The sequence below is a fragment of the Macrosteles quadrilineatus genome, unplaced genomic scaffold (assembly GCF_028750875.1).
Source record: "Macrosteles quadrilineatus isolate MER2022 unplaced genomic scaffold, UCM_ALF_1.0 Scaffold_5__1_contigs__length_97177068, whole genome shotgun sequence".
Taxonomy (NCBI): Eukaryota; Metazoa; Arthropoda; class Insecta; order Hemiptera; family Cicadellidae; genus Macrosteles; species Macrosteles quadrilineatus.
In genome coordinates, this window is record NW_026542598.1 from 45,457,878 (window position 1) to 45,474,670 (window position 16,793).

General features: G+C 33.9%; 2 protein-coding genes across 5 annotated transcripts in view; one reads left to right on the forward strand and one right to left on the reverse strand.

The window, feature by feature from the left end:
* Window positions 1-16,793, reverse strand: part of LOC128994606 (inactive dipeptidyl peptidase 10-like) — a 221,978-nt gene that overhangs the window by 79,611 nt on the left and 125,574 nt on the right. The gene's annotated exons all lie outside the window — the stretch shown is intronic.
* Window positions 10,223-16,793, forward strand: part of LOC128994607 (uncharacterized) — a 28,527-nt gene continuing 21,956 nt past the window's right edge. For both annotated transcript variants that reach the window (XM_054419271.1, XM_054419272.1), the window contains exons 1-2: window positions 10,223-10,323; window positions 14,400-14,457. In XM_054419271.1, coding sequence (XP_054275246.1) covers window positions 10,279-10,323; window positions 14,400-14,457 — 103 coding nt within the window. In that variant the 5' untranslated portion in view covers window positions 10,223-10,278. The remainder of the gene's footprint in view (window positions 10,324-14,399; window positions 14,458-16,793) is intronic.

Here is a 16,793-nt window from a genome sequence, read left to right on the forward strand (position 1 = left end):
TGTTTCTTGACGGCGAGTAAAGAGGTTATGTCTAGCAAGAACCTCGTTTACAGGTTTAACAAATTTTTGAGGACAGTTAAAGCTTCATTGTAAGAATGGCATTGACTTACGTATTCATATATGGTAGGTAATATGTAATTGATAAGAAGACGAAATTTCTCTTCCTCATTAGCATTTGTACTTTTAATAAAATTTTTGAATCTGTGTTGCCAGTGATTCCAAACTGTAGATGAATAGTTTGATTCTGGATTCAACTCTAGTATATTTGGACATAGAAGACGGTCCATTCTTCTTGATCTAAGTAAATTAAATTGTAATAGAAATGAAATTGATTACCTGATAAGAACAAGGCTTTAATTTACTTAGGAATGATACTTAAACATGTTAGAGGATTGAGCACAAACAGTCAATTAACAAAAACATAAATAACATATGATTTAACAAACTATACATAAACTAAAGAAGGAAAGACAGAGTATCAAATATTACAACAGGGCTTTCACGGGATCATTATCCAAACGGCCGCAAAAGGCATATTTAGAGGCCACAAAAGGCATATTTAGAGGATAGAGTTTTAATTTATACCCAATATGTCTACAAAAATAAATATTTAGGGATCGGTTTGCTATAAAAACAAATTATTTTTATAATCTATCTATCTATCTATATATTAATAGGCAAGCATGTTTCTTTAAAACCTTTTTTCTCAGCTCGTGTGCATCGTAGGGAAAATCTACGCATACCGTTAGAAAGCTATTTTCCTGTAGGTGTGCAGAATCCCTTTATAAATTTAAATAGGCTCAAAGATAAGCGCAAAAATTAGTTTAAAAATTTGAAAAAATTTACATGGATCTTATGCGTTGCCATGCTGGTGACGAAATAACAACGAAATATAAACAGAAAATCAAAACAAATGGAAGAAACTCCAATCACATGTTTTATTTACAGTGTAGGGTGAAACATTAACATAAGTGAGTACATTACATATTTTTGGTCGATTTTCGACCACTGGACATTACTCGTACTTATTTAATACGCAAGCAGTTTTTTTGTGACAATTACTCCTCCGAAACTACTGAACCGATTGTCATGTTTTTGGTGTCATTGGAAAGAGCGTAACGTGAAGTTGTGCAGGAAACTTTCTTTTTAAGGAAATAATTAGAGAGTGAGGCCCTGGGGCCCTTTAAAGTTTCACATTTCTCCATAAGGATAACATGGGAGATGATTTTTATTTACAGAAACATATGTTTGTTACTTGAAAATAGTCAAAGTCTACTACATAATAATTGCTTGTGTGTTATGACTGTTAATGTATACTACAATTCAATCAAGGATTGTGTACCTTAAAGTTTACCCATAATGGATCTTAATAGGCCCTACTTTATTTTAATGCTGGGAATAGTAAAATTTAGTTGAGAATAAGTTACCATGATTTAGAAAACTTTACTATAATAATTTATGTATTTAAAATCACAAATCTTTGACATTATTAAATCATTTTAAACAAAACAGCTGATTGACAAATCAAACAAATCATCTACTTCATGTGAATAATGTTGTTACACAAACATAGTTTTTTTAACTCGAGTCTTTTTTACTTCTGGGTGTATTTTGAGTTTGCAGTTATAAAAGCACCGAGCCAAGTAACTTTGATATAATTTTCTTTATAAACTAACAGTATTAATGAATTAGTACATGAACTTGACAAGTTAGGTAATTAACTGTCAGTATGCCAAGGGGAAGAAGAGTGGGTCCTCGAAAACAGACGAAGGCGGAGAAACCCATCTAGAAAATCCAACTGAGTTTTTAAATATAGAGGTCAGTGGATTGCCAAGACACAGATTAGACTAATAAAAGGGGGCAGTGGTTTTATTTGGAATATTAATACACCAAAAAGGGCCTCATTAATGGCACAATGCTTCATGTGATCGGAATGGTTAACAACTTAATAGAATGTAAAGTCTTAACTGGGACAAGTGAGTGGGGACATATTTTGATTTCGAGGATACAAATGTGTCCGTCTGAAACAAACTTAAGTTACCTTTTAAAATGGAAAGATGCTAATTTATGTTATCTTTGGCATTTGCAGCACAAGCCCTTTAATTAAAGATCGGCACTGTTCTTACCCAGATCAATTTCAGTCATGAGCAACTATATTGTATGTTGTTTTAAGTAAGGCTACATCTTTTATTAGGATACGCATATTCATTACGGAAAATTCTGAACAGGGTAAATCTTCCTGAAGGTAACTTTAAGACTAAAATCGTAGTATTCGTGGAAGTGCTTTTGTGATAAAAATATTGTTTTTTTAGTGTTTATTTTTAAAATTATATTCTTCAAACAGCATTGTAAGACCCTAAGCCTATTGGTTTGATATGATAAAATGTTTTGTTAAATGTGTTTTAAACATCTTTACAAAATAACTAGGAACACACTTGAACTTGAACACTTATTAATTTACTAAATATAATATGTATGCTTCCCTTCTAAGGCTTTATTATTACTGTATTTAATTTTCGACGTCGAGTCAATATATAACACGATGAATTTATTTTCTAAATTCATATGTTATTTTGCGGGGCATTGAGCCGCACAGGTTCACTAGTACTTATTTAATACGCAAGCAGGATTTTTGTGACAATTACTCCTCCAAAACTACTGAACCGATTGACATGTTTTTGGTCTCATTGGAAAGAGCGTAACGTGAAGTTGTGCAGGAAACTTTCTTTTTAGGGAAATAATTAGAGAGTGACACCCTAGGGCCCTTTAAAGTTTCGTATTTCTCCATAAGATTAACATGGGAAACAAAAATTGTTATGAAACTCCAGCTGTTGTCAGAAATTAAAAGTGAGAAGAAGAACATATGTTAATTGTAAACAGTCAATAAGTTTGCTAATTTAACAGTTTGCTACACACAACCAACTGACTTCGTTGAAATGAAATGTTTACTATTTGAATGTGGGCTGGCGTAAATATTACAATGAAAAAATAGATAGAGCCTGTATAAATTGATATCTTAAAAAGAAAACTGAATTAACAGGGTGCTGCATTTCTTATTAATCTTTGAAAGAGCCCGTTTGCAAACTATGGAAACATAGGAAAGTCATAGAACACCACCAGGGAGAAGAAATAGAAATGTTTTTATTAGAATTTATAATGCTGGGCAACCTAATGCGGCTAGGAGTAAGGCTATTTTTGTAGAAAACACTAAAAAAGATCAGCTTAAAAAAATGATAAGATATTTACAAGAAATTGTGATTATATTGATCTGTTATGTACCTACATCATGCGAATTTCCAAAATCTTTGAGTCGAATCTTTTAGAAATTATTAAGTCATCAGAAATTATTACTGTTATTCGTTAAAAAAAAAAACGCCTTTAATTCTTAGCAATTGCTTGAATTCGAGCAACAGGGACACTAGTCTATTATCTATCTATATATTAATAGGCAAGCATGTTTCTTTAAAACCTTTTTTCTCAGCTCGTGTGAATCGTAGGGAAAATCTACGCATACCGTTGGAAAGCTATTTTCCTGTAGGTGTGCAGAATCCCTTTATAAATTTAAATAGGCTCAAAGATAAGCACAAAAAATGAGTTTAAAAATTTGAAAAAATTAACATGGATCTTATGCGTTGCTATGCTGGTTACGAAATAACAACGAAATATAAACAGAAAATCAAAACAAATGGAGGAACTCCAATCACATGTTTTATTTACAGTGTGGGGTGAAAATAGATAAGTGAGTACATTACATATTTTTGGTCGAGTTTCGACCACTGGACGACCTCTCGTACTTATTTAATACGCAAGCAGATTTTTTGTGACAATTACTCCTCCGAAACTACTAAACCGATTGACATGTTTTTGGTGTCATTGGAAAGAGCGTAACGTGAAGTCGTGCAGGAAACTTTCTTTTTAGGGAAATAATGAGAGATTGAGGCCCTGGAGCCCTTTAAAGTTTCGTATCCATAAGGATAACATGGGAGATAGTTTTTATTTACAGTGACATATGTTTGTTACTTGAAAATAGTCAAAGTCTACTACATAATAATTGCTGTGTATTATGACTTTTAATGTATACCTACTACATTTCAATCAAGTATTGTGTACCTTAAAGTTTACCCATAATGGATCTTACTACTTTATTTAAAATGCTGGGAATAGTAAAATTTAGTGGAGAATAAGTTACCATGAATTAGAAAACTTTACTACAATAATTTATGTATTTAAATTGCATATCTTTGACATCATTAATTCATTTGAAGCTAAACAGCTGATCGACAAATCATCTACTTCATGTGAATAATGTTACTGTATTACTGTACACAAACATAGTTTTTTTTTAACCAATATCTTGATTCTTTTTTACTTGTGGGTGTATTTTGAGTTTGCAGTTATGAAAGCACCAAGCCAAGTAACTTTTATCATATTTTCTTTATAAACTAACAGTATTAATGAATTACTACATGAACTTGACAAGTCAGGTAATTAATTATCAGTATACCAAGGGGAAGAAGAGTTGGTCCTTGAAAACAGACGAAGGCGGAGACAACCATCTAGAAATTCCAACTGAGTTTTTAAATATAGAGGTCAGTGGATTGCCAAGACACAGATTAGAATAATAAAAGGGGACAGTGGTTTTGTTGATGAGGAATATTAATACATCAAAAAGGGCCTTATTAATGGCACAAGGCTTCATGTGAGCAGAATGGTTAACAACTTAATATAATGTAAAGTCTTAACTGGAACAAGTGAGTGGGGACGTATTTTGATTTCGAGGATAAAAATTTACCCGTCTGATACAAACTTACCTTTTAAAATGGAAAGATGCTTATTTCTGTTACCTTTGGCATTTGCAGCGCTGTTCTTACCCAGACCAATTTCAGTCATGAGCAACTATATTATATGTTGTTTTAAGTAAGGCTACATCTTTTAATAGGATACGCATATTCGTAACGGAAAACTCTGACTAATCTTCCTGAAGATTAATAAACCACACAATAATAATAATCGACTACATTATGACCAAATGTATACACATTTCACATAAACATGAACACTCCTCCATACGTTTATTAATTTTACACATTAATTTTGTAGGTACTTTAAGGCTAGAATCGTAGTATTCATGGAAGTGCTTTGAATTTGTTTTCTAAATTCATATGTTATTTTGCGGGGCATTGAGCCGCACAGGTTCACTAGTCTATACTTATTTAATACGCAAGCACGATTTTTGTGACATTTACTCCTCCGAAACTACTGAACCTATTGACATGTTTGTGGTGTCATTGGAAAGAGCGTAACGTGAAGTTGTGCAGGAAACCTAATTAAAGAGTGAGGCCCTGGGGACCTTTAAAGTTTCGCATTTCTCCATAAGGATAACAAGGGAGATAATTTTTATTTACAGAAACATATGTTTGTTACCTGAAAATAGTCAAAGTCTACTACATAATAATTGCTGTGTATTATGACTGTTAATGTATACTACATTTCAATCAAGGATTGTGTTCAATAGTAAAATTTAGTTGAGAATAAGTACCATATTTAGAAAACTTTACTATAATAATTGATGTATTTAAAATCACAAATCTTTGACATTATTAATTCATTAGAAACGAAACAGCTGATCGAGAAATCAAACAAATCATTTACTTCATGTGAATAATGTTTTTACACAAACATAGTTTTTTTTTTTACCAACAACTTGATTCTTTTTTACTTCTGGGTGTATTTAGAGTTTGCAGTTATGAAAGCACCAAGCCAAGTACCTTTTATCTAATTTTCTTTATAAACTAACAGTATTAATGAATTACTACATGAACTTTACAAGAGTTAGGTAATTAACTGTCAGTATGCCAAGGGGAAGAGTGGGTCCTCGAAAACAGTCGAAGGCAGAGGCACCCATCTAAAAAATCCAACTGAGTTTTTAAATATAGAGGTCAGTGGATTGCCAAGACACAGATTATACTAATAAAAGGAGGCAGTGGTTTTATTGATATTAATACATCAAAAAGGGCCTCATTAATGGCACAAGGTTTCATGTGATCAGAACGGTTAACAACAATGTAAAGTAGAATGTTAAGTCCTAACATGGAACAAGTGAGTAAGGACATATTTTGATTTTGAGGATACAAAATTTACCCGTCTGAAACACAGTTACCTTTTAAAATGGAAAGATGCTAATATCTGTAATCTTTGGCATTTGCAGCACAAGCACTTTAATTAAAGAGCAGCAATGTTCTTAGCCAGACCAATTTCAGTCATGAGCAACTATATACTGTATATGTTGTTTTAAGTAAGGCTACATCTTTTAATAGTAGGATAAGCATATTCATTACGGAAAATTCTGACCAGGGTAATATTCCTGAAGGTGACTTTAAGACTAAAATCATAGTATTTATGGAAGTGCTTTTGTGAAAAAAATATTGTTAAAAGTGTTTTCTTCAAGCAGCATTTTATGACCCTCAAAATATGCTACATAGGTATATGCTACATTCACTGCCTATTGGTTTCATATGATAAAATGTTTTGTTAAATGTGTTTTCAAATCTCTTAAAAAAAATAACTACCCTGTAACACACTTGAACTTGAACACTTATTAATTTACTAAATATAATAGGCATACAGCTAGAAAATGGCTAGATCGCTTCCCTTCTAATGCTTTGTTATTACTATATTTAATTTTCGACGAGTCAATATATAACACGATGAATTTGTTTTCTAAATTCATAATATGTTTTTGCGGGGCATTGAGCCGCACAGGTTCACTAGTACTTATTTAATACGCAAGCAGGAATTTTGTGACAATTACTCCTCCGAAACTACTGAACCGATTGACATGTTTTTGGTGTCATTGGAAAGAGCGTAACGTGAAGTTGTGCAGGAAACTTTCTTTTTAGGGAAATAATTAGAGAGTGAGGCCCTGGGGCCCTTTAAAGTTTCGTATTTCTCCATAAGATTAACATGGGAATCAAAAATTGTTTTGAAACTCCAGCTGTTGCCAGAAATTAAAATTGATAATTGGTCTCCATGGAACCATGAGAAAATTCTAAATGTTTACTTTTGCTTTGACATTTAAATGTAAACTACCAGAACTGTCAAATGCCTTTATCACAATTTTAGACAGCTGATAAAAAAATAAAACAACTATGTGGTAGGTTTATTTAATCAATTCAATTCAATTCAATTCAATTATTTAAGATGGGGACGCCACTATGTGCGTATTTTAACCCAAATATGAGTGAAGGATGAGTGTAGGATGAGTGGCGCGATCTTGTAGTCTTGTTAGTGACTAAGGCCGACATGTTCCTTAGACACAGCTGTTAATTAATAGCCCATACAGCTAATGGCAACTAAGGGACCTACAGTTTATAGTGGAATCCGAACCACATTTTTCCTTGTAATTTACGAATTGGTCTAATTATCAAGATAATACTGCGGATAGTCGTAGTACTCACTAGTGCGGACGTTAATCCACACCAGGGAGCATCGCATCCACAGTGCATCCCTATAAATATCCACAATTCGTGACCTCCCAGTTGCTGGATTACAGGACGACGCCACCCGTCCCAGTCCAATTCGCATAATCATATGATAGATTATTATAAATCTATTTCAATAATTATGAAACAAATTTTTCCCGTTGCGAAGCAAAAATTAATAGTGAGAAGAAAAAGATATGTTGTAAACAGTCAATGTATAAATTATCGAAGTTGTATTAAAAATATGTATAGTTTTGGATGTTGGTTTGTGTTTAATGATATAAGTTAGTTATTAAATTTTTATTTTAAATTTTAAGGATTTGGCATATGACTAAGCCTATGATAAATAACACCATTTCAGATTTCTGCCAGTTATTGCCTAACTCTGTCCTGTAGAGTTTAAAGTAGCCTACACCTTATTGTCTACAAATTGGCTAGATAGCTTAGGTACGGAACTTAATAAAAGCTGACAGCCTTTTTACGTTGACCTTAAATTGTAAGCTTACATTTTCCCGTCCATGGGAAGTTTGATTGTTAAAAACTCACCCTTTAAAATGGAAAAGGACTATTATGTAAATTGTAAGTATTTCCATTGGTTTATAATCTTTTAGTTGGCTCTTTTGCTCTTTAAATATCATTGGAAATTATGACTGTTATAAGTTTTCAACTAAGTAATTTGTTTGTAAATAACTCCTGTACATTCTTTGCAATTGCTCGATTTCGAGCAACATGTACACTAGTACTTATTTAATACGCAAGCAGGATTTTTGTGACAATTACTCCTCCGAAACTACTGAACCGATTGACATGTTTTTGGTCTCATTGGAAAGAGCGTGACGTGAAGTTGTGAAGGAAACTTTCTTTTTAGGGAAATAATTAAAGAGTGAGGTGCTGGGGCCCTTTAAAGTTTTGTATTTCTCCATAAGATTAACATGGGGAACAAAAATTGTTTTGAAACTCCAGCTGTTGTCAGAAATTAAATATTAATAGTTGGTCTCCATGGAAGCATGAGGAAATTCACAATGTTTACATTTGCTTTGACTTTAAATGTAAACAACCAGAACTGTCAAATCCTATTTCAGAATTTAAGACAGCTGATAAAAAAATAAAACAACTATGTGGTAGGTTTACTTAATCTTAAACTTTATGATAGATTATTTATTATAAATCTATTTCAATGATTATGAAACAGATTTTTCCTAATCAGATGTTGCCAAGCAAACATTAATAGTGAGAAAAACATTTGTTAATTTTAAACAGTCAATGTGCAAATTATCTATGTTGTATTAAAAATGTGCATAGTTTTGGATGTTGGTTTGTGTTTAATGATATAAGTTATTAGTTATTGAATTTTTATTTAAAGGATTTGGCATTATTATGAGTAAGCCATATAAATAACACCATTTCAGAGCTCTGCAAATTTTTGCCTAACTCTGTCTGTAGAGTTTGAAGTGGCCTACACCTTATTGTCTACAAATTGGCTAAATAACTTAGGTACGGTACTTTATAAATAGCTAGCAGCCTTTTTACGTTGACTTAAATTGTAAGCTTACCTTTTCCTGTCCATGGGCAGTTTAATTATTAAAAATTAAGCCTTTAAACTGGAATAGGACTGTTATGTAAATTGTGAGTATTAGTTAATAATCTTTTAGTTGACTCTTTAAAAATCATCGGAAATTATGACTGTTATTAGTTTTTAAACAAGTTATTTGTTTATAAATAACTCCTGTACTAATTGGAAATTGCTCGATTTCGAGCAACATGTACACTAGTAAATGTTAATACACATTACATAATCAATTTTCAAGCCGATAGTTCTGTTAGTGACAGCGTTTCTGAAATCGTTGTTTAAACCACAAATTGACATCGTAAACGTGTAAATAATTCCAATACCATCCTAGAAAACGTATTTGTTGTATTTGTTTATAATGATTTATTATGCACATAAATAACAATAATCAGTACTAAAGGGTGTCCCAATAAGAACGCCGGATTTGAAATGTTAACAAACCATTTATTTTCATGCTAAATTTACAATATGAAACATGAATCTTAAAGCATAGTATCTCCGATTAGTAATTGAGTATTATGTCTTGTAAGTGCCAACCTGCTGAATACTGACAGGCCCGACATCTCTTGACAAAGTTTTCCATCACTTTTTCACACACTTCCTGTTGAATTCCATTAATGGTACGAATCATTTCCTCCTTCAAGTCTTGGATTGGTTGAGGATTATTGGCGAAAACAAGCGACTTTAAATATCCCCAGAAAAAAACTGAGCCAATTTATTCTAACTTAGAAATCAATCTTCGGACAGATGGCTCATTTGGTGCATTGTCCCGGCCGTAAATAGCGCGCAGCTTCCGTGCTTGTAGTGCACTTTATCTATGACCACACATTGATCCGCCGTGTAGCGATTCATGACTACAAATGGGACCTAATACTGATAACATCGCTGATAATTTGGGAATTTCTATTGAAATACAGATAAGGATAAGACGCTTCTCAAATCCGGCGTTCTTACTGGGACACCCTTTATTTAATATTAGTAATATAGTTTTATTATAGGTTACTGTTCCGTAGAGAGCCTATGATATTCATATCAGCATCGATAGAATGTTTTATTCGATAAAAATATTGAAGGTCAAATGTTGTGAACAGAGTAAAGCGCACAGCAAACTTGCGCAAGTTGTATTACGTCAGATAAGTATGGCAATCGCGAGCAATTAATGACAATTTATCATTAAATTTTACACCAAAACTAGCCTAGTTGCGAATGGTTCACTCCGTTTGAGCCATGGAAGGAGCACTGTGGTTTTTCGTGGTTTTAGGATCATCTCTGGTAAGATCTTATCTGAACATACGCATATATAACAGCTCTTTTCATAATTCTAACAATAAGTGTGTTGTAAAAAAAAAGTTTATTGTAAGTTTTCATTGTTTATATGACAGCTGAAACTCATTTTCACCAAGTAAAATCTTACATAAATTTTACTATTTGGGTTATTATTTCTTGTAAAATTTCAGTGTTAGAAAGTACCAATAATCTAGGAAACTTTCATGTTTTTAATTCATACTGATTCTATGCTGATTGGATCTAGGAAAATATAAAATAAAATTTAATACCTATATTTTTTGCTGTTGCAAAGTATTTTAATGTTTTTTTTTAGTTTTTAACTGTTCTTTTTTTGATAAAATTTTATTAGGTACATAAAATTTGATAAGAGACAAACTGTATTTGGGTAAAAATGTAAAGAATATTTAACTAAATTGAAACCTATTCTATTTTCTAAAGAAAGCAATATTTTTTCACTGTTAACTATGGATTTAATTAATTCAGCTTATCCTGGATAATCGAGGTTTTAAAGTATTCCTACGCTTCTAAGTTCTAACAAAAAGTAATGTATGAGTTTTGTGTAGTATTGCATATAATTTTTTTACATTGGTATATTTTTCTGTAATATATTTTACTTTCTATTACTAATCCCTGTGAGTAGTCTAAATTTTTTAAGAGGAAATGAAACAATTTACAAGATTAATTACATTCTTTCAATCGTTGCTCTGGGATAATGTTTCTGTCAAAGAGGTGAATAAAAACTTTGTAGGGTACATTTAGTGTTTGATTCGGTATTAGCATAAAACACACAACATGGTTTTATGAGAACTTTCCAAATTTCATGATCTACTTTTTTTACTTTTACTATTTATTTTGTAAAAAAACTGTTAAAATGTACATATTTTAGTTAATGATTTTTGTAAATTTTATGATTGTACACATAGTATGTATTACAAGTTGAATATGCATATATATTCCATGCATATATATTAATAAGGTATGTAACCTATTTATATATATATTCCATTTCATAAATATAAATGCAAGAATTTCTCATGAGTATGTTTAACGCTAAACAATAATGAAGCAATATAAATATAGTACACTTTATGAGTGAAGATCACTGTTTTGTTATGCATCGATATTAAACTTTTTCTACTCAATTTAAAAACTTGTAATAAATTAATTGTATAAACTTGTGTAAGGCCACTTTCTTTGGTTAGATTAATTCTATAACTTAACAATGAATATTCACGTTGGATAACTGTTTTTTTTTTTTTTATTAATTTAGTTAAAATACCATTACAGCTGTCTTACAATGATTATTAATTAATTTTTTTTAAACAAGTATTGGCAATCTGCACTTATTACTAGAACTCAAGTAAATCTGATTAAAATAAACATGAGTTAGTTACACTCAAAGAGTGAGATTGAGAAAAAATATTTATAAAAAGCCACGTCGCCGGCGACTAATACGGTCGCTAGCCATGTCGCCTGTGATTGACACGGTCGCTAGTCACGTCACCAGCGACTAATACGGTCTCTAGCCACGTCACCAGCGACTAATACGGTCTCTAGCCACGTCACCAGCGACTAATACGGTCTCTAGCCACGTCACCAGCGACTAATACGGTCTCTAGCCACGTCACCAGCGACTAATACGGTCTCTAGCCACGTCGCCGGCGACTAATACGGTCACTAGCCATGTCGCCTGTGATTGACACGGTCGGTTGCCACGTCACCAGCGACTAATACGGTCTCTAGCCACGTTGCCATTGACTGACACGGTCGCTAGCCACGTCACCAGCGACTGACACGGTCTCTAGCCACGTCGCCATAGACTGGCACGATCGCAAGCCACGTCGCCAGCGACTAATACGGTCACTTGCCATGTCGCCAGTGATTGACACTGTCTCTAGCCACGTCGCCATTGACTGACACGATCGCAAGCCACGTCGCCAGCGACTAATACGGTCGCTAGCCACGTCACCATTGACTGACACGATCGCAAGCCACGTCGCCAGGGACTAATATGGTCTCTAGCCACGTCGCCATTGACTGACACGATCGCAAGCCACGTCGCCAGCGACTAATAGGGTCAATAGCTACGTCGCCAGCGACTAATACGGTCACTAGCCACGTCACCAGCTACTAATACGGTTTCTAGCCACGTCGCCAGCGACTAATACGGTCACTAGCCACGTCACCAGCTACTAATACGGTCTCTAGTCACGTCGCCATTGACTTGCACGATCGCAAGCCACGTAGCCAACGACTAATACGGTCGCTAACCATTTCGCCAGCAACTAATACGATCGCTAGCCACGTCACCAGCGACTAATACGGCCTCTAGCCACGTCGCCATTGACTGACACGAACGCCACGTCGCCAGCGACTAATACGGTCACTAGCCGCGTCGCCAGCGACTAATACGGTCACTAGCCACGTCACCAGTGGTTGACACGGTCGCTATTAACGTAGCCAGCGACCGTTCTAATACGTCTGTTCGGCGGAGTTTAGTTTTCTAGTTGTAAAGACGCCATCAATCAGTGAGTACATGTTGTCAGTTGCTCTGATGCTGAAGAATATAAGAAGAATGAAGAGACCAGTGCACGTTCATCCTATTCTGTATATTTTTCGAAGGAAAGATGTTTTTGTACTATACTTTATTCGACCAACTGTGTAATTATGTGCATTTATTATGCACCTAAATGTAAAACACGTCATTTTCGAATTGACGATATAGTAGGGCAAGAGACGCCTTTGAGAGAACCCATATCACCAGCAGAAAAAGCTGGTTGTTATTTTGCTGTAAGATTTTGGGGTTACAAGGTATTAAAAAATACAGGGTGATTGATATAAGTGTGCCAGCTGTTTATTCGAAAGTTATGAGAGATATCAAAAAAAAATTAAATTGTAAACTGCCTTGGGTTTTTATTTAAAAGACTTTGGTAAAGTTGAAAAAGTAATTTAGTCATTATGTCACAGCAGCCTCTCTTGTAGTCTTCTTAGCGGTTGGGAGCAGGAAGAACGAATATTAAAACAAGCGAATAGGGATCAGCTAACACTTTATTACTTAAAAAAAATTAATCTTTAACAATTTCATCGATTAAAAATAACTCATTACAATTTACAAAGCAAACCACGACTGACAGAATAAACGAGTTACAATAATGAATTCAAAAACGTACACGGGCTTAAAAGAAAAGAGTAAGGATAAAAGAAAGGGCGCGAGACCGCGCGCGGCGGACTATACCGTCGTCCGCTACATTCCGGCGCGATCTAATTGCTTCAGCATCGTCCGAGCGAGAGCCTCAGCGTGGTCACATGACCATCGTCAGCCAATCAGCGCACGCTGAGCGCTCAGCCCATAATTCAACGCGTGGACAGTTGCTTGACAGGTGCTGCAGCCAAACGATTACAATGGTCATTAATAAAACTAATTGAAGCGAGGAACTGAGTCTAGAAGTGTAACATTGCTTATCGCGACACACGTACATGCAAAGTTAGCACATCCGGCCAAGCCACGACGTCTGGTTAGGATTATTGTAGGGTTACAAAGTAATGAAAGGAATTGGAGTATGAGTTTTAAGGTTCACTTGGAGACTTATGCGAAGTTAAATAAAATTCAATATTGCTAAGTACAGTTGACACATCAACCTAGCAAATATTCGGTGATAGCCAACGGGCCAGGTTTAGGGAGTAAGGCCAATCAGCTTTATGCTCAAAGTTAACAAATTACAACAAAATGAGGCAAATATGCCAGGCCGTCACAATTATAAAGCCATTTTTGCAATATGGCCGCCAACATAGATATTCTTATAGAAAACCCTATATTTTATGATTTATTTAGAAAGTAAATGCCATTTAAAAACGTTTTTAATCCAAACATTTTTTCTCTAAAGCTACTCATTTAGGAGTTACACCGTGTTAAAACCCCATAAAATACATAGTTTTGTAATTTCAAAATGTTCGGCCATTTTGGAAATAATAGAGTCACATGTTTTTACATAATTCACCTACACAGCTGCTCAGGGTTCACAAAAATTGAAGGTTTGATAAATGGGCATGTATTGTTGCAGATTCTTCAGAGCTTGGCTTCTGGACAGGTTTCGAATACGAATGAAGTCCAAGGCCACGGTAAATCCAATATTTATTAATCGATATTCTTTTATTACATGGTTATTAAAGACATTTGGGTAACAACCCGAAGCATATATAATGTGTGTGTGTGTGTGTGTGTGAGTGCGTGTGGGTGTGTGTGTGTGCGTACGTTTGCATATCATTGTCGGGACACACGCCTGCATACGGCCAGACAGTCGGGCTAACACACGGTTGTCGGGACTCACACACGTCCCGACAAGCAAAGAATGCCTGAAACGTTGTAATCAGGTCCCAGAAACACTTAGAAAATTTTGTTTTTAAATGTCCCGACAGTCAATGTACGCCCCCGGAGTCAGTGATGTCTATCTTAGTCGGGCCCTACATCTCACACGTACGGTGGCGCGGCAGTGGTGATTTGTGGAACTAATGAAGTGTGTGGATGTCCCGACATTCACTTCAAATGCAGGTTTCATGTTGAAGAGATGCAATGTTGCCAGTTCGAAGTTCCAACCGTTTTTTGCATCATCTAGTGCTGACTGCTGGTGGTCGTGTCGTGGAGTGGAGCGGAATTGACCTTGCATGTTGCGGTTGCTCCTCTGACTTAGACAGCGTTGTAGCCGGAGCTGTTGTCTGCCTTATGGCGATATATTTTCTTCTACTGTAGTAACTCTCAACTCACTGAAGTTAGTTGAGGTTATGTTATTAACTTTCAGTCAGTTATTCCGATTATTACCGTACAAAAAGATCACCAAATACTAAAAAACTATCAGTGGAATAAAATAATCAAATCAATTCAGTTATTTACGTTTATCGCAAATCATACAATTGATAGGCTAAGTAATTTATAGAACCAATTTAGTTAAACTTAGGCCTTGCTAACTTGCAATTAATTTATTTAATTTGTAATTAATTTTAATTCGTTTTGTAATTAATTGTTTGTATAGTTAAAATATTTATTATATCTTTCCATATATTTCTTATATGAAATATTGGGTACAGTTTCTTAACTTAACTGGACTAGCTAATATATATTGAAACTATCAATTCGATTAGTAAATTTATAATAATTTAGGGACAAAATAGATATTACTAGATGTAGGTTAGGTAAGGCACAAAAATATCATGATTATTTGGCTGTGGTATTATACAATAAATTACCAACTTGCCTAGTCAATTTAGAGTCTGATAAAATGTTTCTAACTAAATTTTACAAATGGCTACAGGAAAATCCCATGTACTCGGTGGATGAATACTTTGAGCGAGAAATTGTGATAGTTTAGGCTTGTTTTGTTATTTTGTTCTGAAATGTTTATAATTGTTTTGTCTTTAAATTATTTATGATTCATGTTTGTTTAATAGTCCTTAAGCCAATACCACACAGTACCTGACTCGCCATAATTTCTTAATTTCTTATTTTATGTAGCTAACTTATTAGGCCTATTTTTAAAATTGACAAGACCTATTGTATTTTGTATTTACTTAACGGTCAATAAAATGTCTTATTGTCTTATTGTCTTATTGGTATAAATTTTTGGCCGCCATCTTGGATCCGTCATATTGGATACAAAGTTTTGTTTTCAAATGTAAAGATAGGGTTGTGATCCATAATTTCAAATTAAATTTTACGCTGATTACAATGCCACAATTTGTTTAAAAAAATCTTGATCCATTCTAAAGTTATGAGGACTTTTTATAACTTTATTTTTAGCCCATTTTAACATTGTGCATTTACAAACAAAGACCATTTAATCAAAAAATAGTGCTGGATAAAGATAAGTAACACCACCAGTCATTGTTGACCTATTTTCACTTGGCTACGACGGATGTATATTTTTCGGCCGCCATCTTGGATCCACCATTTTGAAATGTGAAAAATTATTTTGCATTTTCATATTTAGTTTTTGAAATATTGACATTGTAAATAAAATAATTATAATTTTTCATCAAGAAAGCTTGATAACAAAAAATGGATTGCGGCATTGAGTTCAGCATAAAATAATTCAAAATTATGGGTCACAACACCACCTTCATTTTTAAAATAATTTATCACATTTCAAAATGGCGGATCCAAGATGGAGGCCGAAATAGTAGCTTGTGAGTCTTTACGACACGAGTAGAAAATTTAAGGCACGAGCCTTGGCTGTTGAGATAAATAATGTTAACATTATTCATTTAAAATTATTATATATATAGCCTATATATATATTTTGTTTGTATTATCAACTCTTTTGTTGCCTTTGAGTTTAGGAAAAAAAAAAAAGTTTTTTTTAGGCTATATCAAGAAGGTCTTTGAGTTGTATAGAAAAAGGAGAAGTAAAATGGCCGTGGTAATGAGAGGTTGAGTAGTTGTTTTTGCTGTGTAAATTGTAACA